Here is a 27,041-nt window from a genome sequence, read left to right on the forward strand (position 1 = left end):
CTAGTATCTAGTCTTAAACTCAGGGATTGCAAGATTAGAAAATTGCAAACATGTCCTTATATGAATTAACAATATAACGGTAATCTAAATGCTGATTATTGTTGTTTTTAAGGTGGAAATCAACCTTGTAATTTCTGCCATTTGTAGTAGTTGCTGGTTATTATAAGTAAAAGTAATATATGCTACAGGATATATGGATCTATGATTTTTTTATATGTAATAAGTAGGCTAGAGATTATGAATGACTCATTCTACTATGAAATTACTGGGAATCCTTTGTTTTTAAATAAAAGGAAGAAAGCAGGGCTGTATGAGCTAACTAGTAGCTCATAAAAATTGTTTGGGAGAACTGTTCAGTATAACATCGTAAGACAATTAGAAAAATGAGATTTCTAGTACAGAAAATATGAATAAGCAGTAGAAAATATGAATCTTTCACTCCTTTTCTAACTAGATACAGTATATTGTGTTGCACACAAGGGAAAAATATCCGTGTACTTTATAAAGCAGTAATTCATGCTGAGTGCATATGAGCAGTCATTCAGAGAACAATTGATTTTACAGTATTGTAGACTGGGTTGGAAACTTGTGCATTCATTGCACTATACACTATTAAAATTTATATATGAAGTTCACATTAAAGTAGCTGTTTTAATAGGAAAATATTTTAAAAGTGAAACTTGACCATCTTAATTGCAGAAGAGGATTTTTTTTTACCAGTATCTCCAAATCAATGGAAATCTCTATAAAGGTGAAGTAAATAGAATATTAGAAATTGCTAAATATTTTGCCTTACTGTGTTTAAATAAATTAAGAGCTACGAAAAATCTTTAAGAGCTTTGATACTTCCTAGAGTAACGTGAAACAGTCTGTACTTTTAAGAGATATTATTTTTGCTATAATATCAGTGTCTCAAGCTTTCACAGTATTAAAAAAAAAAAGAACCTTTAAAGGTCATCTAGTCCAACCCCCCTGCAATGAGCAGGGACATCTTCAACTAGACCAGCTTGCTCAGAGCCCCGTCCAGCCTGACCTTGAGTGTGTCCAGGGATGGGGCATCTACAGCCTCTCTGGGAAACCTGTGCCAGTGTTTCGCCACCCTCATCATAAAAAATTTCTTCCTTATATCTAGTCTAAATTTACCCTCCTTTAGTTTAAAACCGTTACCCCTTGTCCTATCGCTACAGGCCCTATTAAAAAGTCTGTCCCCACCTTTCTTATAAGCCCCCTTTAAGTATTGAAAGGCAGCAATAAGGTCTCCCTGGAGCCTTCTCTTCCAGGCTGAACAACCCCAAGTCTCTCAGCCTTTCTTCATAGGAGAGGTGCTCCAGCCCTCTGATCATTTTCGTGGCCCTCCTCTGGACCCGCTCCAACAGGTCCCTGTCTTTCACGTGCTGAGGACCCCCGAGCTGAACGCAGTACTGCAGGTGGGGTCTCACCAGAGCAGAGCACAGGGGCAGAATCCCCTCCCTCAACCTGCTGGTCACGCTTCTTTTGATGCAGCCCAGGATCCAACTGGCTTTCTGGGCTGCGAGTGCACATTGCTGGCTCACATCCAGTTTTTCATCCACCAGCATCCCCAAGTCCTTCTCAGCAGGGCTGCTCTCAAAAGAAGAAATGATGGCGTGTTCGCAGTTGAGATGAATGTGAAATTTGAATCAAGGAAAGACATCAAGGTAATGATGCAGTTAAATGCATGACTAGTATGAAATTACATTAAAGAAGTTGTATTTGCTGGTCTGACTAGTATGGAGCAGGAAGAACCTGAAGCTGCAAAGACAACAGAGATTTCCTTGTCTCTTACCTATCTGATACTATACCATGGAAGTGAAAAGTAGATTCTATGGAGGACACTACACAAGTAGAAAATTTTGAATAAACATGAACTTAAATGTTACAGGTTCTTCCATCATTAGCAACTTGACAAAAGAAAGGAATTATTGCTGCTATAGCATGATTGACTTGTTGGTTTGAGGAACAAGGATTAATGGGGACCTGTATGACTTGAGACTTAAAGAAACAGATGCTCTAAATACAACTTAAATCCCTGCATCTAGTATTTTCCATAGAGTTTCTGAGGGAAGCTAAGAAAATATCAGGCACATGGATAAAGGTAGAACTTAGACTGTCTGTAACCGGGTTAAAATTTGGCAAGTGCTTAGGAGAGAATGTCAAGATCGCAGGCATCAGCCATAACACAGCAGAAAGAGCTAGTAGTCAGAGAAACTATTACTAAAGTGGCTTTTTGTGAGAGAAGGATACCAAGCTCAAATGGATGTAATTAATTATCATTTTAAATGAAAGACCACAATAACATCAGAAGGTAAAATGAAAGCAGTTGCTTTTTTTTGAATGTTCTCTCACCAAAGATAGCATGACTAATTAAGGTGTGGCTCTCCTAAATGTGTTCCTCAGGACATAAGATTTTGGCCCAGATGGTTAGTTATTAGGATCTCAAAGGTAAAAGCAAAGGTTGTTCGCTTTAGTAACAGGCAGTTCTTTTGCCTGTGGACAAAACCCAAATTATTTCAGTGGTGTAGTGTGTTTGAAGTCTTAGAGAAAACTAGTCAAAGTGTTTGTCAGCATACGTCAGAACCAATAAGCCTACCCCTGATCAATTCTTATTGCCTGTGGTGGTGATGTTGCAGAGAGAGTTTATTTTGTGCTCTAAACGGGAAAAAAAATGTGAAAATAGTTTGGCAAAGTTTTGTAATGAAATCTTTTTAAACTATAAGCTATTTTTTAAACTAGAAAAGTACACATTTACATACATAGTGATTGTGAGATTAAACCAGTCATCACCTCAGATATTATTATTCATGATAAATACTTTTATTGATAGGGTAACCTTAGAAATTGTGTTAGAGATACTGGATCCTATGAACTTTGGGATGTAGGGAAGTTTGTTTTTGTGGACTGCTAGAGCCAGCTTTGGTGGATTGTAAGACCTGGGGGGGCCCTCCCGTCCTGGTGCGATAAATATGAGGTTGCTGTGGTTCTGTGTCCCAGGGGTCCAGCCAGTGGCATGGCTAAGCACACATCCTGCATAACAGATGCACACACAGTGCAGTACACACACTTGGCTGGCCACACAGATCAACGCAGACAGAAAACAGTTTCTTTTCCAGCACCAGCATAAGTGCACAAACATGAACAGCATGGATAGCCTGATCTTATTCCCCTTGTCCAACTGATCAGGATTCGAGTTTGGTATTGCTCACATCCAAACTCATCCACAACAGATGGGTTTTAGACATTCACTCATTCCACCCAGAACTGTGCCCCAGGCCCCAGTTTCCTACAGTTATTGGCACCCAGAGCTATGGGGCCCCACAGACCCGCTGTCCCTCTTGAGTGACTGGCACTGAGAAATCTCATCCAACAGAGGTTCCAGTTCAGCCTGATGTTCTCTAGCAGATCGTGTACATACACATGCAGACTGGAAAGGGTACTTACACAGAAAATAGTTAGGACTAGAGTTTAATGAGATAGGACAGACTGTGGTGATCAGGTACAACACTTGGCCAGACAAATGCACTTACCAGCCACAGGCTTACATGTGAATGGCCCCTTTTTTCTTATGTTTTCCATACTTAGAATCATAGAATGGTTTGGGTCAGAAGGAGCCTTTAAAGATCACCTAGTCCAACCACCCTGATCTGGGCAGGGACATCTTTCTCTGGATTAGGTTGCCCAAAGTCCTGTCCAACCTGACCTTGAACACTTCCAGTGATGGGGAATTCAGAACATACCTGGGCAACCTGTTCCAGTGTCTTATCACCCTCATTGTAAAAAATTATTTCCTTATATCTAATCTAAATCTACCCTTTTTTAGTTTAAAACCATTGCCCCTTGTCCTATCACTACAGGCCCTGGTAAAAAGTTTGTCTCCATCTTTCTTATAAGCCCCCTTTAAGTATTGCAAGGCAGCAATAAGGTCACCCTGGAGCCTTCTCTTCTCCAGGGTGAACAACCCCAACTCTCTCAGCCTGTCCTCACAGGAGAGGTGCTCCAGCCCTCTGACCATTTTTGTGGCCCTCTTCTGGACTTGCTCCAACAGGTCCCTGTCTTTCCTTTGCTGAGGACCCCCAAGCTGAACGCAGTACTGCAGGTGGGGTCTCACCAGAGCAGAGCACAGGGGGCAGAATCCCCTCCCTCGACCTGCTGGTCACGCTTCTTTTGATGCAGCCCAGGATCCAGCTGGCTTTCTGGGCTGCGAATGCACATTGCTGGGTCTTGTCCAGTTTTTCAGCCGCCAAATCCTACCAAATCCACCTTGATTCTTTCCTCCTGCCTTTCCTCCTTCTGCTTAAAACATCCCATAGTAAACTTTACACAATCCCCAAATTCTTTTTTCTCTCTGTCCCAGAATAAATCTTAACACCTCTTCAGGTAATAATCACCTTTAGATTGCAAAGTGTTTGGGGAGACATTTTCTTCCCTTGAGTCACCTTGGTGGGTTTCAGAACAGGGAGAACAGTCTTAATCTTTCTGCAATGGTCTCAAGAGTGTAGATTTAGTGCGCTTTGTTTTCCGAGATTAGTTTATTAGGGTTCCTCCACCTATCCCTATTAAGATGTTGGCTATATTAGAATTCTAACATAAGTTTTACCAAATATTTGAGAAAGTTGACTCTTTATTTAAAAGGAAAAATGTTTTGTCCTCTCTGTGTTTACTAAAAAATAAAAGCCTTGGTAATTGCATCTGGCTGCAAAAAAATCACGCATCTCCTTAGCATGTTGTTAAAACATCATTAGAACTCATTGGCATATCTGGAGGGTGCTTTGAATGCTACACACTTACATAGATTAAAAAAGCGCTCAGATGAATTCATGAGAGACGAGCCCATGAAAAGCTGTTAAACGTGAAGGTACATGAAAGTTCCCCTGGGTGCGGGTGCCCTTCAGGTCTGGAAATTCGAGGAGATGGTAGGGTGTGTTATGGGAAGGTGTCACGGAAAGTCACCTTGGTCCTATGCTGTTCACTATGCATCTTCTGTTGAATGTTGTCAGAGACAAGATACCAAGCTAGGCAAGCCTGTGGATTGAATATGACTATCATTGTATTCCTATCTAGATACTTGATTGTTAATTGCTTAATAATCAGAACTTAATATATCTGTAGCTTATCTTTCCAGAAAATTTATTTTCTAATCTGTTCCATATTCCCACTAGCCAATGGTATTATCTCATATCCATTTATAAGCTCTACTTATTATCAGCTTTCTCCTTTGTGACTGAATGTCTTAATTTCTGCTGCATTTTCCGTGTTTATTTCCAGTAATTGTACTGAAGGAATAGGTGGATTCTGTCTCCATTATTTGTTCTTATTTGTATCCTTTTTTTTTTTTTTCTTTTTCCACTTGTCCATTTTACTGTTATTAATCACAGCATTTCCAGTGGATTGTCTAAAGCTCTGAGCAAGGTATTTTTGGGGCTGAATTTTTCCTCTGAACCACTTTAGGAATATTTTGATATTGTAAAGTAGTCTGTGCTTTTCCAAGTTCTTAAATTTTGTGGCATTGTCATCACGGTGGTGAAACTGCATGTTTAGGCATACAGCCGGGGACATTACCTTACTTATAAGAGAATTATCCTTGATCAAACTGACATTTCAAGCTTGAAGACAAAGTGAAATGTTGAGAAGGAAGGACTGAAGGTATAGAACAAAACCATGACCCAAAGAAATGAATTTTTGAAATAATTAGCAGTACAAGAGAAAAGATTTCCTGGATCATCAGTTTCATACTTTTTTTGGAAGGAGGAAGGTAATTTGAATCTTTTTTTCATGTTGATGGATTTATTCTAAATTTTTTATATTTCAGAAAAATGGATGCTAGTTATAGCTAGTTACTGATGTCTGCATTGGAAAGAAAGAAGAAAACATTCTTATATTCAGTTTCACAGTCTGTTGCTCTACATTTATGCAAAATCATGCCATTCAGATATGTAGAAGGAACTTCATAATGAAAATGGTAGAATATGAGGAAAGGCATGCAAGAAATTCCTAAGAATGTAGTCCAAATAAGTAGACTAAGTATATTTGCAATAAAGTACAGCCACATATTGAAAAAGTATGGAAATAGCTGTCTGCATTATGAATACAGTTTTAAAATCTAGAAACTTAAGAGCCCTAACAACTTACTCAAACAATAGCATCTCTGCAAGAATAACTCTTTGAATCATTTAAAAATGAGTGAGAGGATAACCCTGATCAAAACTTTGGAGTCATTTCAGCTAAAATATTTCTGCTTCTCTGAGCAGGTTACATCAGATGTATAATCTTTGGGGATATAGTTCCTCTGCAGAATTATTCTGGTTGGAAGATAAGTCATCTAGTTGAACCTCCTGCTCAAAACACGGTCAACTATGAATCAGATCATGTTGCTTATGATTTTGTCTAGTTGGGTCTTGAAAACCTCCAAGAACAGAAATTTCATAATATCTCTGTGCAACTTTTTCCCAAGATTATTTTCCTCATAATTAATTATTTTTCCTATATCTAGTTAAAGCCCCTCCCCACTAATTTCAATTTATGGCTGTTGTCGCTGATTTTTCTGCTGTGCACCTCAGTAACACGCCTGGCTCTGTCTTCTTAGTAACCACCTCTTAGATACTGGAAGGCTGCTACTTACTCCTCCCAATCCTTCTTTTTTCCAGGCTGAACAAGCCCAGCTGCCTCAGACTTTATTCTTAGGGCAAGTGCTCCAGCCCCTAACAGCTTGGGAACCTCCTGCTAAGCTCATTCCAATTAATCAATGTCTTGTATGGGGGCGTGGGGATCCAAAATTAGACATAGTATTACAAACACGGTCTAACAACTGCTGATTAAAGGGGAATGATTGTTTTCCTCAATCTACTGGCTAGTCTGATGTTAATACAGCCCAGTATTCTGTTAACCAACTGTGCTTAGGACCCCCCGGTCTTTTACAGCAGAGCTACTCCCCAGTGAGGCACTGCCAGGTTTGTATCAATCATTTGTACCATCCCCGAGGAACACCACTTGTGACTGGTCTCTAAACAGCACGAACCATTAACCACCACCCTTTGAATGTGGAGTGGTGGTGTCCAAACTACCATGGCTAGTACTGTGTATTTTAGCACCTTGGTGTATAAAATCTAGGCATATGAATGTGAGGTCTTTCCAAGATAATCAGGGCTAGTGGGAGTGATATTAAGCTAATGCGCCTTTCTGTCAGACTAATAATGCTCAAATGCACTTGGACCCAAGCTAGTAAAAGCCTTGAAGTGCTGTGCAGCACTTCATGGACTTGCTAATTCAGATCTCCCCAAACTGCATCTGAGAGGCACCTTTAAGTGTAGGTATGTCCTCAGAGACTCAACAGATCAGCTCTGTTTTTACATACAGACACCTAGTTGGCTTATTCAGTCTCTCCTACTTTCAAGTTTTCACCGAGTTTTCAGTTTGCTAACTGTTTTAAAGTGGGTTTAAAAAAATCCTTTATTTTAAAAAGTTTGTGTTACTTTATTCTGTCTGCCTTTTTTGCATCAGTAAATATTTTCGTATGTAACTTAAATATGTTTAACTTAACTTGTATAACTTAATACTAAATGGAATCATTCTTGTCTTCCATCTTTCCTCTTAATTTTATTGGGTTTATTTTCTTTTTTCTCCCTTCTACTCCTGCTCTTCCCTGTTATTTTTCTTCAAGCTTTTATTCTGTGTGACAATGACTGGCTTCTTTTTTAGTGGAATACACTTGCTTTGAATATGATTTAGAACAAACTTGAATACATTCCAGTGTCTTTTGTTATTGCCTTTAAATGGATTTTTTGAGTTAATTCTTTAGAATTAATTATTTTTAAAGAATTTTGAGGCTTCTTACAACAATAAAAATTGCTGTGGTTCTGGTAACGTTTAGAAAAATCAAAAACCTTAATTGGTTATTAGTGGCATTATAATTGATACCGTTAAGCAGCTCCCAGACCTTGAGCTCTGTCTTTAATTAGAGGCAGTAGTGTCTCCTTCCCTCTGAGATTTCTTTATGAAAGTATTTTGCTTAATAACACAGGGTTATCAGCTTTCATTGTCTTCTGGATGAAACCTCCCAAATGACACTACCAGTTGTATCCGCCTTCCTCATTTTAGCCAGAATTTCCAAGCATGCTCTTCTTCGTTGCTTAAGCATTTACTTCTTCTCACTTTCTAATAAATATTTTTGTACTCCTTGTTTTACAGTTAGTATTCTAACTTTTTCCTTGACACTTGGTGAATTAAGACTCCTAAGGTATGGAAATTATAATTTGTCTCCTAAGCTTGATTGTTTCCTGTAGATTTCAGGATATGCATAAGGTCAGGCTTACGGCTTTTGTCTGTACTAAATATTTTGGCCAAATCAAAGCACATAGTCCTGTTCTCTTGTCCTTCTCCCCCATTCTTGTTAAGTCTTGTCTTCATTTGAAACTTCTGGATGTGTATATTTCATGGTATCTTAAAGCTCACTTGTTTTCCGTGGCTGTTCCTTCATCTCCTTATCATTAATTTTTCTCAGTTTTTGATAATACTGTCACTTCATCTTGTTCAAAATTTGCTTACAACTACTGACTCGTCTCTTGCTACCTTTAATTCTTTTGTTACCAGGATGGGCTGTTAGCCCAGTGTCTTAACTAATTTCTTTTCAACAATCTTTCCTGTACTTTTCCTCTACCCTACTTTTCTCCTTCACCATCATTAAAACTACTTGTAGCACCTCTTTGTTCATTCAGCTTATTTTTTCTCAATTGAGAAATTGATTTGATGCTGTTGCAAACCTGATCTTTTAGCAATTTTGTACTTTTTGGCTACATTTTTCCAGTTTTCTTCTTTGGTTTGGTTTGTTCTAAAATATTTCTATCATCCTATGTTACAATTTGTTTTTTACTAGTGACTTATCTACCACTGAATATCTACAGTTTCTGTTTTTTCCTCACTTTTATTTGTAATACTTACATAGTTGGCACTTGATTTGTTGGCAACATATGATAAGGTTTGTAATCTACCATTTTTTGTTTTAAATATTTTTTTTCCTTCCTTAGACTTTCTATTTTCTGAATATTTATGAGAGAGTTTCCACACTCTTGATTAAAGTAAGCCCCTTCTCACTGGAAAGTCATCTTATTATACATACAGTTTGGCATATTTAATGTAAGAGTTCTAGCAAGAAGAATTTAGATTATTTTATACACATCCAGTGTGATGGAATATTAATTTTGGGAAGGGAAAAGTAGAGTTCTGTGTCAGAATGATAAACAAAAGAAGAGATGCTGATAGTGGGAGAATGATGTTGCATGACATACAAAGACAGGGAACTTTCACGTGTAAGATAATTGAAGCAAAAAGGAATTTTCAAATGAAGGAGACAAAAGGAGGAGGAAGACAAGCTGAAGCCTAAGAAATCCTGTAGGAAGATAATTGATAGTTAGAGATGAATAGCAGGAGCAGGCTCTTGCAAACTTTTTAGGTCAGGAGGAGTAAGAATCTGTGGGAAACCTACCTTATTTGTGGTATCTTAAAATAAAGTCATTTAGAATATATTATATGGCATATTACTTTTGTTTGTAATTAGATAATATCTGAACATATAGAACATTCCTGTGCTGGTACTTAAAATTCTAGACTATCCAATATTTCTTTGATGGATATTGAATTATTTAATCCTGAAACAGATGCTCTCCACAAAGTATTCTATTCTAAGCATTTTAAATAAATAGTAATGTTCTTTTCCTGTTTTGTCTTTATTAAAAATATATGTAATGTTTTCAATTAAATGCATGATGTACACTGCTTTTATACTGTCTTTAGTAGAGCCATGCATATGTAAATTTTTGAGTGCCACCAGTCAGACAGATAGGTTCATGGGGCCAGGCTTTTGATCATCCAGGGGCATGCTTTGTAAGGTCCAAAACACCTGAACAGGTCAGAGTCTAGTATCTGTTAAATCCAGTGGAAGTTACGCACCTAAATGCTTTTGCTGTATGAGGACATACTGGTAGGCACTAATCTACCTCTTGATGTGGTAGAGAAAAAACCCACAACTCTTTGACAATATATTTTTGTTTCTTTTATTCTAAACTTTTAGTTAACGGGTGTTCAGGGCAGCAGGGGGCTTTTCTCTTTGGTGTATGTGCTTTGGTGTAGTGTGTTTATTGGTATATGCTTATAAATTGCAATATGCTGTCAAAAGCCTGGACGAGTAATAAGATTATTCTCTTTCTGTTTTCACTTTCTAATAATCCAGACATTACACAAGCTAGAAATAACTTAAAATTAGTCTAGCTGTAGTGGACGTCCTCCATTTTAATCAGCATTTCTAAGACCAAGGGAGAGAAAGTGAGCTTTAGTTAACATAACATCATTTAAGAAGAGTTGACTGCTGAAGTACGTAGGGGAACAGACTGCAGAGTTTTCAGGGTTGCAGTTTTCCTCTGGCTACACTTGAAATTTGCATTCAAATCCACAGAACAATTCAGCTTTTTTCTGTTCTTTTTTCATGTAATTGAAAATTGTAGAATGCAGGATACCCTGGAAATACATTTCATAGGAGACTGGGAAAAAGATGATGAGTTAATGGAGTAGAAAGTAGTTAAAAAGGGGGGCTGCATGCCCACGCTGGTGTGATTTTGTGTAAGAGCAAACAGTAGATTAATTCTAAATGAATGGAAGAAATGTGATGGGTGAGGGAGAGTTTGAAGTTCCTGGAAGGAAGAAAAGGAAGTAATTTTGAATGGGACTCTAACAGCCTGAAAGTCAACAGGGTGATTTGGACTTGATAATGTAAATATACATTTATAAGTGTTGTGACAGTGGACAGTGCTCCTCTAGACTTGTCAAACTGAGAGCCTGGAAGTCATGGGGGTTATACTTCATCCTAGCTTGAGTACTGAAATCCTCTTTTGTGGCTGTGGAAGAAATGGAATTGAGATAGTGGTGTGCATGTGTTATATAATTTAGGTATAGGTAGGCGAACTTGTGCAAGCAGGTATTTTAAGAGAAAGTATTGTTTCATATTTTGGAATACATTGTGTGGCACATGAATATTCAATATAGCACTTAGTTTGCTAAAATGGCATGTACCTCTCATGAATACCTGCAGAACATTTATGAAATAACTTATATAAGACTTTAACACTTAAGATTGGTAAACACTTTTAATTTTTGTAAAGCACAAACCCATTAGTGAATTGGTAAAATGTATATGACTGCATTTTAGTGTGTCGAGTCAAAGTAATACAAGATGGATTTATATAACTTAATTTTTCTCAGAAGCTATCAATGTATTGCCATTTACACAATAGTCTGGCTAACTGGACAAAAATGCATTTTTTAAATAGCTATCTAAGTGATATATATTCACCTATTCCATTTTTTAGTAAATGTTAAGGTAAGATTAAATTAATCTAAGAGAGTAGAATTGATAGTAACAGTTTGATTTAATTTAATCCTTTTATTACCTGATATGTAAAGAAAGACATAGATGATTACCTGTCGTTTAATGATGGTAGTTGCTTTACTATAGTGAGACTAAGTTTAAATGGTTGGGTTTTATCTTGTGTCGTTATTGGACACTTTGCACTTAATTTAAAAAGTGATAATTCTAACTCTATTTGTAGCCCTTTTATCTTCCATTTAAATGTTAGGATATATAGGAATAGATGATTTTCATCGTATGGTTCTGTGTCCTATAAAATCATTCCACCATTATGTAAAGCATTGTCTTTTAGCTGTCTTCATTAGTCTTCAGACAGTAACGCAGTTTCTTTGGTGCCATGAAATATTCAGCTGTATGTTTTTAAGTTTAGCTGAAATTCATGCTAGAGACAGAAACAAAAAGACGTTATAAATGTTAACAGCACAGAGTACAATTTTATACAAGAAAAATAAGAATTTATGACAACGTTCTGCCCTCAAATGTTATTCCCAACAGCCATCTCAAGGAATCTGACTTGTGCTCACATGCTAAATGACAAAACTGTAAACTCTTTGACCTGTAAACTGTAGTATATGAATGCTAAAATGCTTTCTATATAGAATCTAGGTCTGGACTGGAAGAAATGGTGTATAGATGAAGACTATCATCACTGCTTTTTCAAAATTAGAATTAGATATTTATCTTTGAGGTTTGTCTGTCTTTGACTACTGCAAACCCCATGATTATTCTACTTTTAAAAGGAGCATGATCCTTCTTCGCTGTTGAGGTTCTGAAGCACAGCTAATTAATTATCAGGAAAGCTTTGAGATTTGTTTTTGTGTTTCCTAATTATTCAGTTAGCTTGAAAAGCAGCATTAAATTTCTACTCGATTTTGTGTTGTCCATGCTGTTGCACACCTCAGTTTGGGCATGCCTTGCTCCTTTTTTTGTCTTGCAGAGAGAATCTTCCCATTTATTTGTCTATCCTTCAAGGTCTAGTGATCCAGATGGTGAAATTTTTAGGCTTAAAAAGGTGAACAAGGTAATTCTTTCGCTGTTGTGACGTCACTAGAAGCCATGTTTAGTGAGTGTAGTCCTTAGAAAAGAACATAAAGAGGTTCAGTTTTGCATCTCGAGTTCTTTCTTGCCTTCTGTCTTCTATTGCTAGAAGAGACTCTTATTGCCCTACTACCCCTTGTTCTGGCACCTAGCTCTCAGGTCATCTTAAGTGCTGGAGAGTGAAATAAGTGCATGCCTCTGTAGGACTCTAATTCTTATTTTCATCTGTAGCAATAGTCTGAACTGAAGGGATCACCTATGGATACCTTGTTATTAACATGGGACTCTTCATGTTTGCTTCCTTACCTGTGTGAACCTGAGAGCTGTCTATCTGGCTAGCAACAATGTTGTCTGATCAAATCCACACTGTGCAAGTACTGACAGGCAGTCTCAGGGTGATATATTATGCCAAATGTCATGGAGGGATCCTATCCTTGCATTGGTCCTGGGAAAGAGTGTAGATCTGCACGACATATGGAGATAAGGAGTAAAGTTGGGTTGGACTGTCAAAAGGAATCAACCAGTATATTTCATGATGATGGCTTGGAAAGTAGTTTTGTCTCATGTGTGGACATTTTGAAGCAGAAAGCAGTATCTAGGACAGGAGCTATCGCCTTCCTTGACCCTTAATTTAGCACTGAGCTATGGAAGACTAACTCCTGTATGTACGGCTGTCCTCAGCACTTCAGTTTTCACTTGAGCTCTAACAAGGACATACAATGAGAACAGTCCTGTATTCAGAGTAGTGCTTATAACTCAATAATCTGTAGACTTTGGTAGTCTTTTTAATGGATAATTCTTGGAAGGAACAATATGATTATTCACCATGGCTGTTACATTCTTCTAAGGAGTTATTTCAGTATGGAAGTATTTTTCCATATACTTTCCTTGCTTTTCATTCTCTATTTTAGTAGAAAATTCCTACTACAGGAAATACTGGTTTGTGATTGAGGTGTTATGTGACTGTATACTTTGAATGGGTAGGAGAGAATCAGTGTATTCAACTTGTGAGGGAAATCCCAAATTTCCATGTCAGGGGGGTATATTTTGTAGAACTATGAATGTAAGTGGTCTTGGATCAAGAAGCTACAATTATTATGATATTTAATATCTTGTTCTTTTGGCCATTTATTCTAAATTGCTCTCCACACCTGAATACATACAGCATGTAGCTGTGTGATTCCCAAAAGCATTATGACTATTTGGAGCACAGCGTGAAATTGTCATCAGCACGAATAACGAACAATAGCTACGTAAGGGTAAGGCAGATGGAGTTGTTTTCCACTCTTCCAAACTGTAATGTTAAAAAGAACATCAGCTATTTTAGGATCAGAATAGGCCATCTGCCCAAATTGCCTGCCCTTTCAGCTTTATCTTACTCCCATGTTATTGTTATTATTTTCATCTGAATGTCATTACATTTTCATGCTTTGTTTCCTTGAAAGATACTTCTTCTCATTAGCTGATTAGTTTTACACCAGGGTTTTCTTTAAGAATTCCGGGTCTTTCTTTAATATTTATATTTTGCTCTTCAAATATTTTGCCTCCAAATATGATGTTTGCTTGATAATTTTTTTATTAAGTCAGACCACATCTGTCCTTACTGGCAGTGTTGGAAATGATGTGACAGTCTGGCAACAACAGTAGCAAGAAATAAGCAAAGGACCCACAGGGATCATGGAAGGGAGAGGAACAGAGTATTTGCATCAAGGCAAAGAGAAGGTCTTTGGGAAAAAACGTCTAAAAATAATTGAAGCCGAGGGACGAGAAAAAAATAAGCAAGTGAGAGAGATTTGTAAAAAGCATTTTTTAGCTGCCAGAGGAATTTAATTTCTAGTTTTCAGCTTTGTCTGAAGGGAGGAATGACTTAATAAAAGATTCCGTTTCTTTCAAGACTGTTGATTTATAGCCTTGAATGTCTTTGTGGTATGAGCATTATACTTGAATGTCTTTGTGGGATGAGCTTTAGAAAGAATTAAACATTTTCCAATGGAACTTTTTAAAATCTGAAATTATTGGTTCAGTGAATATCAAATGTTCTACAAGAATGTCAACATTTCATATCAGCATTTCATTTCAGGTTTTTTATTAATTCATGTTGTGTAAATACTTTTATTTGTTCTGTCACAGTAATTTGGCAAATGAAAATGGAAGGTTTTCTTCCTTAATGTCTAAAGAAATCATATAAAACCATTTTAATGTTCCAAGAACACTGGAACTTTCTCCCTCTCCCCCTCCCCCTTTTTTTCTAAACAGGAATGAGCTTCAATAACTGTAAAATAACATTTTTAGATAAAAATCAGTTCCTATCAAATAGCTAATTTTCTCTGGAATATAAGGGAATTTCTTTCTGTATGTGATTTGTTCTTTCATAGTTACATTCCTAAATATACACATCTAGAGTTCTTTTTTGATGCCCTGGGATACCAGAGATATACATACAGGGTTGACAAGACCTACAAGAGCTAGGAGGACATGTGTCCTTCGGCGCAACAACTGAAAGTCAGGATGGATGCACCCAAAAGCTTTCAAAATGAAACTGGATATTTGTGTCTCGTTACAGCTTTGTTTGTCATTAATCATCACAGTTTACAGGTTATTTAAATGGTTAGCCAAATAATAAATAGTATAACTATCTGTAAAGTGTATAGACTTTTCATAGGTTTTTATGAAAAAAGATATTGGTATTATTTTCTTGGCATTAATTAAATGAAAAAATCAATTTTTGTAGTTGTAATTCTTAGAAATAAAAATTACACAGTCATAGTTTTTGTTTCAGACATGTTTGGTAGCTTTGACAATTGTTCATAATTTCTTAAGCAGCTAAAGACAAAAGTGATTTGTCCATTATTTGAAGAAAATAGTCCAAATTTATGATCATTTGCAGTCTTTCTTTTACAGTTGGCTTCTTTGAAGGTCAGTACTTCATTTTTAAAATTGAAAATGGGAAGGCACTTCAATATAACTGCAGCTTTATATCTCTCTGAGAATATTGTAGTCAAGTAGGTAGATGTACACTACTTTTATTTAAAGTTTTTTCTTGAGTGTTCAAAATAACAAGTCTTTTAAACATGTTGTCCAATTAGCTTAACCTTATATCACTTTTTGAAAACCGTGGCTATAGAAGTGAAACACTACTTAATGCAACCAGAACAATAACATAAGCATAGTCAGTCACATATCATAGGGTCAGTTTTCATTATTCATTACTAGTTCTACTGTATGCTTATGCTATTTACAAATGATGCTTGTACATTTTGTCTCAGAATACTGAAGTGCAGCTAATCATGGACAGAATTTAATCTGATACATTATATTCCTTTCACACTGCCCTATAATACAAACATTGAAGAGGACTCAACTCCTGCACAATTTTTATTGAACCTGAAGTGAATAGCTCAGTTCTCAGTTTCAAAGCACAGTTCTCACTAGATAGGTTATGGTTGTGTATTTTAATATTCGAACCATGCAAATCTTGCCAAGTTTCAGTAATAACTCAAATTGAATTTATCCATATAAATCAGTAATTGCAATTCTCTTGTTTAACATCCAACTTCTAGAGTTGTCATATGGGTAAATGATGTTTGGTTGCTGGTTGGTTTTTTTTTTTAATCTTCACAGACTTGGGCATCTAGGTTGATTTTTGTTCTCAGTGTCTTGATTTTATGTTTACTGAATGTTTAGGCAATCTTTCTCTTGTGTTGATAATCCTTCACTTTTTCTGTTGTAGCTTAGCTTTTCCCCTGAGTATCTATTTAACCTTTTCCTGAGAAGATGGTTCCCATTATTTCCAATGGTATTAAACTGGAAGCTATTCAAATTACACATTTGGTATGTCAATGAACTGAACTACCAAAAAAATTGGTTTGGAAGGTCAACCAGTGTTCCAGAAAGATGCGTATTTTTTTTTCCCTACCTAGCAGTTTATTCCAGCGTCTTTCTACTGTTGCTCGTGGGACCCAAAGGTGCTCTAAAAAGACCACTTGTATCTGTCACTTCCCCAGCAATTTTATTCAAGATGTCTTTCTGTAAGTTATGTTGTGATGAAGTCTCGTGATCTTCAGTAGGGAACACCAGTAATTTTTTACTCTGGATATGTTTCTAGTCATCTTGTTTCTTACCTCTAAAAATCTGCATGCAATTGTTAATCTGTTTCCAAGCACATTTTCTCATCTTTAGCATGAGGTGAGTTGTTAGTTTTGGTTTGTCTCTAGTGGTTTGTGTTCAATGGCTATCATCTTCTCTATTCCATTTAACTATATCCTTCAAAATGTCTTCTGTAGTTTTCATACTGAACTTTTCATACTTACTGTATGCTTTCTGCTATGTAAAGTTTCTTGTCTTGTCAGTGCCACACCTCCACTCTGCTTTTACTCCATTCAATTCATTAATAAGAATTGTTTTTTTCCTTAAGTCTGACAGTGATACTTCTCATTTTTTTTCTCTCTAAACCTCAATTCTTCTGGTACTGTCTGGTATGTGAACTTGTTTCCTAGATTATATAGAAACCTTTTCCTGAAATGTCTCTTCTGTTTTCAGATAACAAAGAATATTTTATAAGATTATTGTTGGTCATTGTGTCTCTTCTATTACTGGCCAGCATAAGACTGAGGGAAGAATCTCCATTTCTTTTTTAAGTTATCTTGAGGTCACTGCTTAAGGTTACACAAGCAGAATGGATTTTATTAATGAATTTTGGAAATGAAAATTTCCTTTGAGGATGTAAATCAACGTTTATTCTGTGATCTTTCATCTAAGTTTTTTAGCTACTATTTGGAGTTATGATTTCACATCATTGTAGCTAAACCAGAAACTTAAACATACATATGTAAGTTAACATTTGTCTGTGTTTTCTGATGGAATATTGGAATTGATTTTTGTAAATGTTTCACCAAGAAATAAATGCTTAATCTTTTTATGAATAGAACCTACTTTTCAGTCTAGTAGCTCATAGAAAGAAGTAAGGTAACTGAATTAAAAAATTGAATTAAAAAGTCTTTTCAGTCTTACATTTTGAGTATTGCCTAGCCAGACATTTCAAACATTCATGTTTGCCTTCTCTCTTTCATTAGTAGCATGTTTCGAGCATTAGAACGAGGTTTGCTGTCAAATGCCAAGATAAAGTTAATCTATTTCTGAGATACTACTTTCTGGCTTGAATAATCAGTGAGTACTGCTTTTAATGCATTGGATTCCTGAGAGAAAACTATTAAATAAATGGAAACACAGGTGTGTAGCAATGCTTTTCTCTGTTTCTGAGGAAATTAAATATAGTTCATTGTCAGTTCCTATCTCCATTAAAGACAGTAAACATCCCAATTAATAAAAGACAGAAAAATTTCAGCCCTGTGCCTTGTGTGGAAAAACCAACCTTCCTGTAAATGAAGAGATTATTAATAAGTTTACTATACCACTATTAGGAAGTTCTTCCTATACTTTTTTAACAGATTCTACTTTGCTGAAATAATTTTAGATTTTTTTGGCATATGCCTGTGAAGTGATGTAAGTTAAATATACACTAAGCTATTAAAGCTAAAAGGTGGTTTTGTTACTTCCTAAGGACCCTCAGGTTTATAGAGTAGTATATCTGTGGAAGGAGCAGCTATCCATTTTTACACACAGCTACACAAGAATCCCACTGCTCACCTGTAGCATCTGTGGGGATTTTAACATGAAGAACATCTTTGGTCATGGAGAGATAATGAATCTTTTTAGAGATTTGTTAGGCTAATATCATGGAGATGTTTCTGTGTAGATGTTAAAGGTATTATGTTTATATGGATAGTAGGTGGTTCACAGTACTGCCATTGAAAGCATTGCTGTGTGTTCTACAAGGTACTACTTTTGTATAGTAGATAAAATAATGGAATACAGATACACTGAAATAAAGGTCTGCAGACAGGCTAACATGTTGCTAATAGAACAAGTACTTCACACACACACACACAAGTGTATATAATAAAAGGATCAAACAACCATTCATTAATCAATAAACATGTTGAAATCTAATTTAAGTGGGTTTAAACAGCCTCACCTGCAACATGCTTTTTGCCTTTAACATGTTCTTACAGTAAATAGAATTTGATCAAAAAATATTGCTAAACTTATGTTTCTGTTAGAAACATGTAAAATTTAAAGGTATTTAAAATCTTAGTAGAATACTGAAGAATTGTAATGCTGTTGACATATAAGTTCATGAATAAATAGATGTTGATGTTAACTTGAATGTGCTAGTAAGTTTGTCTTTTTGAAGTTCTAATCTAAATCTGCAAGCATTTCTTTCTGCAGATCCTTTGGTAAGAGTGAGAACTCTTTGAAGGGATATTCCTGTTCTCATTTTTGCAGTTGTATTCCTTCTTTGTACCCCATCAATTAAGCAACCCTACCAAATCACAGATGTTTTATTCTGTGAGTCATTAAAAATTCTGTGATCTCGTAACCTGTTGTAGAGACACTGTTGACCCTCTTCTTACGGACATTTTCCTGGTACTTCTTAAAGTTTCACTTTGGAGTGATAGCAGTGAAGGCATATTTGCACAAATAAAGGCTATTACTCAATGATGGTTAGTTACAAAAGATGCATCTTGTTGGTATGCTGAAAACAAAAGCTCAGCATATTCTTTCAGAGATACTTTCAAAGAATGGAAGGTGTAAAGTTGTAAAATGGCTTAATCAAGGGCATGTGTGAGGAGGATGGCAAAGCTACTTTAAGAAAATGCAGTTGTATTTCTCTTTTTGGGATTATAGAGGAAATCATTTACATCTTAACAATTAGAAACAGGATAATCCATTACTTCTTAAAATGTAAGGTATGTTTTCATTTGATAATCAGTGTAAAGTGTAGAATGGTTCAACTATTTGTGAGATATATCTAGTTACAATTCAGCTCTCAAAAGTTTAGTATGAGAATTATTCTATATAAAAATACATTTTATCTGTCAACAAAAACTTGTAATGAGATACTTAAATAAAGCAAGTAAAGCCTGTACTTATTCTGTGAGGGGAAAAAGTCTTCTTATGAGTGCTCCCCATTAGATTTGTATTCTTGTGCCGTTTTATAACATTGTGCAGAGATGTTTTTTGCCTGAAAAAAATTAGATTCTCGTTTCCAAGCTCTAAGGCTTGTCAGTTCTAAATGTAGCTTGATTCCAAAGGCAGACATCCAAGATAAAGCTGCAGGTTCTTGCTGACGAGCCCTGTACGTGCTCGGCGAAGGATCGCCGTTCCTGGGGCCCCGGGAGCTGTCCGCGGTGCTGGCACAGCTCTCACGCCATCGCAGCATTCCTCTGCCCAATGTCAACGGGCCTTTATGGGCGATAGCGATTCATCAGGTTTGTAAACTTCCTTCTCCCGTGAAACTTACCGGCTCTATGAATATCCTACGTTTCGGTAGTTTAAAATTAGGATCAGGTTCTTCTTTCTGCCTTTAGCAACTTTGAAAATTACCTCTGCCTAATTTAAAAATCCTGGGATTTAACTGGAAAAAAGGACATCTTTAACATGAAAGCAAGTTGTTCATTAGTACTAGGTAAAATGAAGTTATTTTTCCATGTTATAAGTGGCCAATAATATTTCAAAAGTATGCAGCAAACTATAAATAAGTGGAAAGGTTCAATGTCTAAATACAAGAACTCTTCTGTTAATGTCTAAATGCAAGGAGTAACTCTTCTTTTTTTACCTACAAAAATTCTGTCAGCGATTCCACAGAAATGTTTACTTCAACCAAGTCTAGAAAGATAACACGTGTATTATTATAGAGTTAAAAAAATGTTAAAGTCTACTAAAGACTTACAAGAAATGTTTGTTACTCCTGTTTTTACTTTGTAATTCAAGGTACTTATGCATTCTGTAAATATTTACTTATTAAGCACAATATTCAGTGATGATAATTTTTTTCTTCATTGTTCCTATTTTTTTTCATATATGTGAACCAAAATAACATAAAAATTGTACTGTTGCTTTCTTTGTCAGGAGGTACCACATCTTTATATCAGGTGTCTTACTAGTCAGATGTCTTTTCTCTGCTGGGCTTAGGAGTAGTCATTTTTTCCATCCCAACAGAATTTGGTTTAGTTTGTAATCAACATTCTGATCAGCAGCTTCTTGTCCACATTTGCTGCTTATGGGCCCAGTCCTACTCCTGTGAGAAATTGAGTTTCAATATGAGTAGTCAGGTATTCATTGTTCTCTTTTTGTTTTGTTTCATTTCATTTCTACTAATAATGTTTCTGTCAGTCATTTATTGCTTGTTGCATTGTGAAAGCTGAGGAGGTTTATAAACTAGCCAGTTATTATTGCTGAACAGAAGTGTGCAGGTCGAGAAAGAAAACCTTAATGTCATTTAAACTGTTCAAGCTATCTGAGTTCCCTGTATGGCAAGCCTAAAGTTTAGACACTAATAATAACTGAATTACCCTTTTGACTGAAGACAAAATATTGGATTTACATTATCTGAGTCTGAACATTGCATTTAGTTTTTAGGCTTCTGGGAAAATACCAAAGCAGCTCAAAACTTGCAGATATTAGTAGCTAACAGTCTATTCCTCTATCAGTCTTATGTCTCCTTCCCGCCCTCCTTCTCTCTTCTTCCTCCCACAATAAGCAATGTGTAAAATATGGTTGTTATTATTATGAGTAAGTACTTTATAAAAATATTAATTGTGTGGTTTATTGCAGTTATACAGCCTAAAACCAGCAAAAATATCCTATGTGCTCAAATTGGCATTTTAACAGGAGAATGTGTAAGGAGATATTTTATCAGACTTTAGTATGAGTTTGTTTATTGTCAGACAAGAGCTCCCAGAATGTTTGGGGGTTTGTTTTGTTTTGTTGTTTTTTTTTTTTTTTAGAAACAAACAAGCCAAAAACTCTTTTGATTTTAATCAAAAATGTATTTTCCTCATAAAAAAAATTCACATACTCACTGTGTCTACTCTACAGAATTTGTCCATTTCATTACACCATGTGTCAATCCTAGTATATCTGTTCACTGCAAAAACTCGTGGCTAGTGTGTGTAATACAGCACAGGAGGAGGTATTGCTCAGTTCCACTACTTTTATATAATAATTAAAAAAAAATACAGAAAATGTTCTTGGCTACTTGCACTGTATTCCAGACTTAAAAGTCCCATGAAAGTTCTAGAAAATGAAGTTAATTGTATTTGGTTGGTAGAATACCTTTAGAAGCCAGTTAGTTAAAATTCTTCTCTTATGCTGAGTCAGTATATATTCCCATTTGTCGGCAGCAGCAAAGTCCAGGCATCTAGTTCCTAAAAGAAATACTTTTTCTTGTTGCCTTTTTATTTAGCACAAATGCAGTCATGTGCTTTTTATTTCAGAAATTAAGTGATATAATGACATATTTATGACATATTGGTTGGCACACCTATAACAGTTGCTTTTACTTCCATTGCTGTGCTTTTTTCTTTGCCCATGTCCCAAAGACTGATTAGAGGAGGATAAAGCTCATTGAGTGAAAAGGATTGTTTCTTCAGGTAATTCTTTAGATAGCTGTGTCCAACATCATAGTTCATCTCTCGTGAGAGGCAGCTGTAGAGATATATCACAGAGATGATTCCCAAAAGCGCACCAAGGCAGGCAAGGAATCCTATTATGTTGGTTTTTTCATAGCCTTTCACTGCCAAGTCCAGTCCTTTTGTGGTTACATTGACACATTGTTTCTTATTCTGGGAATAGGTAGTGGGAATATCTATACAAATTTTGTATTCGGTTGATGGATTTAGATGTGTAAGATTATATACCTTTATATCAGATGGTATTCGAGCGCTCTGTGCAGCCTGAGAGTTTTCAGCTTTCAGAAAGGCTGTCCATCTAACACTGGACTTCAGAATTTTAGAACTTGCTTTCCATGAAACCAAAACAGAATTAGATTTTATATCTTTTATTTTAATATTCAAAGATCCATTGCTGTCCTGAGGGAAAGAGCCGTCCACTTTAATCATGACTGACTTTAGGTCTGCCCCAACTAAATTCGTTGCTATACATGTATATAAGCCACTTTCTTTTTGTGTTACATCACTTATGTCTAATGTTCCTTCAGAATGAATGTAGTATTTATTAGAAATAGTATTAGGCAAAAGTTTGTGCCCTGATGGTGTTATCCAGTAGATTTCAGGTTCTGGTTCTGCCGTTGCTCTGCAGTGTAAGGAAATATGGCTGCCAGTTTTTAAGTCCAGAGTAGATGGAAAACTTTCCGGAGCTATCAGGGGGAGACAGATTTCCATCATTTCCCGGAAGTGTATCTGTCGCACATTCTGGCCTTGGAACTCAGGAGGGTCTACACAAAACAGAGACTCCGGCTCCATGAAGCGAATGTTTGTTTTATTCATGTTAATCCAGCGGATGACACAATCACATCTAATGGGATTGCTGTGTATACTAACTTCTTTGAGGTTAGGCAAGGATTCTATGGTACTGCGGTACAGGGCGCTCAGCGCATTGCTGTTGAGCATGAGCGATTCCAGCTTGGGAAGTCTGTAGAATGCGTTTGGATGAATGTATGATAATCTGGGGTTATTGGTAGCTTCTATTTTTCTTAAATCTGGTAAATTATCAACAGCAAGACTATCTATAGAAATCAGTTCAGGCATGTTATTAATTCCTAACTCTTTTAGGTGCAGCATATTGCTAAAATCTCCTCGTCGTATTCTGTTAATGGGATTCTTATTTAGATCCAGAAATTTAAGATTTGCAGCCTTTTGGAGAGCAATGTGGGGCACTCTTACAAATCTGTTGTCATAAAAGGAGATGCTTTCTAAATTGTCAAGCCCAACCAAAGCATTATCTGGTATTTCAGTGAGATTTATGCCTGCTAAAACTAGGCTGCGCAGATTGATAAGAGGCTTAAAGTTCATGTCTTCAATTCTGATTATTGGGTTTTCTCCAATCATGAGAATTTCAAGATTAGGAGTAGCTTCAAACCACTTCCTGTTGATCATTTGCAGACCATTTGAATTAAGATGAAGTCTGAGAAGATTACTGAGGCCTATGAAAGCTCCTGGTGCAATCACAGAAAGCAGATTATGATTAATATAAAGCTCCTGTAAATTGTAGAGTCCAGAGAGACATTCTTCAGGGAGTTCAGTAAGTTTGTTTTCTTCAAGGTATACTGAAAGCAACTGTGGTATCTTTCTAAGATTAATACTGGTCACTGAGGATAAATTGTTCTGAGATAAATCTAGACCAGTTAAATTTACTGGGAAGTCTACTGAATGTTCAATTTTTGCAATATTATTAGTCTGTAGAAGTAGAACTTGTGTGTCGGCAGGCAGTCTGGCTGGAAAATTTAAAAGGCCTAAATCATTACAGTCCACTGTTGGAGCCTCCATATACACAGACCTGGGTGTGAACCATGGTCTGATCTCACATATACATGACTCTGGGCAGTCTGCTTTTTTTTCTACAGCTTGTACTAGTGCAGTGATAACTAGGCCAAGTAGAAAATTAATTTTGAGTTGCATGTCCTTCATCTTAGCTCAAATGTTCAGAAAAGTAACAGACCCTTTAGTATTCCACAATTATGGTTTTGGAATTCAGTATGACCCGGTCAATTGATAAAACACACACTTGCATTTGTCAAATGATGATCGCGAAGGACTTTCTTCCTGAGGATAAGTGATAAATTTGTAACCAACTTGTCCAGTAGTAAGAGGCATTTTGTGGAAATGAAGGTCACTCTGTCCTTGATGACATAAAATTGATAAGCTTTGTGAAGATGAAGTATGTATAGATGGTCATAGGAGATTAAGCAATTCATTTATTTAGTAGTATTAACTTCAAATCCCATGATTGATTAGTGTTTGCAGGAATGACAGGATGACCTAAAATATAAGAAGAGGAAATAATTAGTATAAGAAACTATAAAGTTATAAATTAATTTAGCCATCTTTTGCTCTCTAATGTTAATTATTGCAAGTAAGAAAAGAAAATGACTGTGGTGCCTAGAGTATTGTAGTGGTATCCAGATAGCATAAATGAAGTTAATATAGTAATATATCTTCCGACTTGTAGCTTGTCATACATCCAGTGGAGCATTGCTCTACAGAAAGATGAAGATCCACAAAGTATTAAGCAAAATATATCAGTGAGATTTTTCTACATATTTTATGCTCCTTTAAAATATTTTTTTTCTCTCAGTTATCACTAGAAGCAGACTGAGTTCTCTTGGCTTTGAAAATGTAAACACTGAGCAAAATCCTACAGAGCATGAATATTTAACTTTTGAACATGAAGTTTATAAATAAAAAGAACATAATTTATGTGTAATCAAAGGAAAACGGAACGGTTGGATTAATACACATTCCTAATGATGACATTCTTAGGCAAGCCTGTGAGATATTTGTACAGAAATATACAAAATTGATAATTCGCAGGTTTTATCATTTTCTAGTTCTTTTTGTAGCTGCTGTTGAGGAAGAAAACTTGTTTTTTTCTTTAAAGCGATAATTAGAAAGAAATATGTACCTCATAATAAATAGCTTGTCATCTTGGCAAATTCAGCCTAATTACTGGCTTGCTTGTTTTGGCTTCAATAACTTCAATTGCAAGCAATAATAATAACAACAGAAAAGTGTCCTTAGAGTGATAAGAAGGAAAAAAAAAATCTATACTAGCAATTAGTTCTTTGGTCTGTAGCTCTGCAAGAGTCTGAATTTTGCTATGAAGCAGCAGGTTGTCTTCATGTCCCAAATTATACTAAAGGCTGAGACCTTAGCATCTTGAAGCATCTACTGCGTCCTCTCCAGATTTTTTGTGTGTACTTGCTTTTTGTGGAGAAAAAAAAAAAAATCCTACTTTGACTGTACATTGTGTTCCAAGCCATATAATTCAAAAGCTTCTGTGTTTTCGTGTGTGAAGTAGTACACATTAACTGCTGCATTTACTTCAGAATGGAGACTTCACACTAACTTTAACCAGACTTTGTCTCAGAAGACTGTCATATGGTACACATTTATGCCCTTTCTCCCCTTGCCTCTAGTGTTAAAATTCACGGTGACATTGTTTACAAACTGTAAGATAAGATCAATGCTTCATTGACACTGATAAATAACTTTTGAGGTGTTGCTGGTATAGATAGACAGAATTGCAAAAGTCAAGCGTCAAGCATTTGGATTTTAGGTTTCCTTTCCAGGCCCAGGAGGACTGGACATATTGACCACATAGACATTCTGTATCAGCTCAGAGGAAAGGTGTTGGACCATGTTGAGTGACATGAGCTTTGGGCCTATATGAAATCCATTTGACAAGTCTTTGAGGCTACTGTTTGTGTTATATACGTTTAAGGGCATTTAATATTTTATTTTAACATGTAAGTGTATTAATGAAGTGAACAGACAATGTGTGAGATAAACATACAGAAAACATTCTGCTGTTTTGAGGATTAATAATATGTTTTTATGCAAATGGCCCCAGTTTATACTGAAATGCAAAGACATACTGACTGAAATCATAAAAATGTAATCTGTTCCTTTGTCTGAGAATTGAGATGAACTTGAGGCTTGCAGAAAAATAAAGGTTTGCATTGGATAGTTAATGCCTATAGCTCTTGATTTTGCCACCAGGAGGCAAGGTGGTACACCTATATGGAGTACTGTCCTATTTATTAAAGATCTCGGTAGAAATCATTCTGTGCCAAATGCACAGATGTAATTTACTATGTAGGGAGAAAAAAGGATGGCTACGGGGGGGAATTTTTTGCGTTATATTCTTGATGCATTCAAAAGCATGTCCCATTGACTTCTGGAATTTTATTTGGATTGTATATTAAAAATGAATGTTAGCGTGGCAAATACAAAATGTAAGCTTCTAATAATTGAAAGGCCATTGGAAATCTTACCTGAATAGTAAACTAATTGAGATTCAACAGACTGCTACTGCAGATAGCTGATCTCAGCATTTTGATCCCACTAAGATACTTGGGGACTTCTGCTCAGTAGAGGTACTGGGAACGTATTCTGGGGAAGCATAACTACATAGCTGACCTGCTTTTCTGCTCCTCCCTGGACATTTGCTGTTGGCCACTGTGAAAGATAGGATGTGGACCAAGATGGACTTTTCATGTGTGTCCCAGGTACCTGAAAGGCTCTACCAGTTAAAGCATGTAAACTACTACATTTTCTTGTACATAAAGCCAACATCCTCCTGGATTCAAGTTTATACTCCTCTTGAGTTTATGCATCAGCTTCTGCGGGATTCTCAAGCCAAAAACAAGGGCACCAGTGGACATTTTCATGTCATATATATTAGAGTGGGCTTTCTGCAAAAGGCAGCAAAAAACAAGAGATGAGAGATCCAGGTTGAAATTCTTCTTTATGATTTAATCTGTTGTCTTTTTCTGGTGAATGCTCTAGCTAATAAGCCACCAGCTCAGGCTCATATGGTGTTCTAGCATAAATCTTTCTCATTTTTCCAGTTAAAATGCTTCTGCCTTGTGTAAAATATTCACTGGGGTTGAGTGCCTTTAACAACAGATTGTAGAATAACTTTCACACTCTCTCCCAGCCTGCAGAGTCATCATTCCAAAATACATTGTTTCACTGCATAAAGATTTTTGGTT

General features: G+C 36.2%; 2 protein-coding genes across 2 annotated transcripts in view; one reads left to right on the forward strand and one right to left on the reverse strand.

The window, feature by feature from the left end:
• IMMP2L (IMP2 inner mitochondrial membrane peptidase-like (S. cerevisiae)) overlaps nt 1–27,041 on the forward strand; it is a 457,856-nt gene that overhangs the window by 166,100 nt on the left and 264,715 nt on the right. The gene's annotated exons all lie outside the window — the stretch shown is intronic.
• Nucleotides 21,335–27,041, reverse strand: part of LRRN3 (leucine rich repeat neuronal 3) — a 36,122-nt gene continuing 30,415 nt past the window's right edge. The window contains exon 2 of the mRNA XM_010574031.1: nt 21,335–24,306. Within this exon, the coding sequence (XP_010572333.1) occupies nt 21,829–23,955 (2,127 nt within the window). The 5' untranslated portion in view covers nt 23,956–24,306 and the 3' untranslated portion in view covers nt 21,335–21,828. The remainder of the gene's footprint in view (nt 24,307–27,041) is intronic.

Source organism: Haliaeetus leucocephalus, unplaced genomic scaffold, assembly GCF_000737465.1.
Source record: "Haliaeetus leucocephalus isolate CR32 unplaced genomic scaffold, Haliaeetus_leucocephalus-4.0 Scaffold406, whole genome shotgun sequence".
NCBI lineage: Eukaryota > Metazoa > Chordata > Aves > Accipitriformes > Accipitridae > Haliaeetus > Haliaeetus leucocephalus.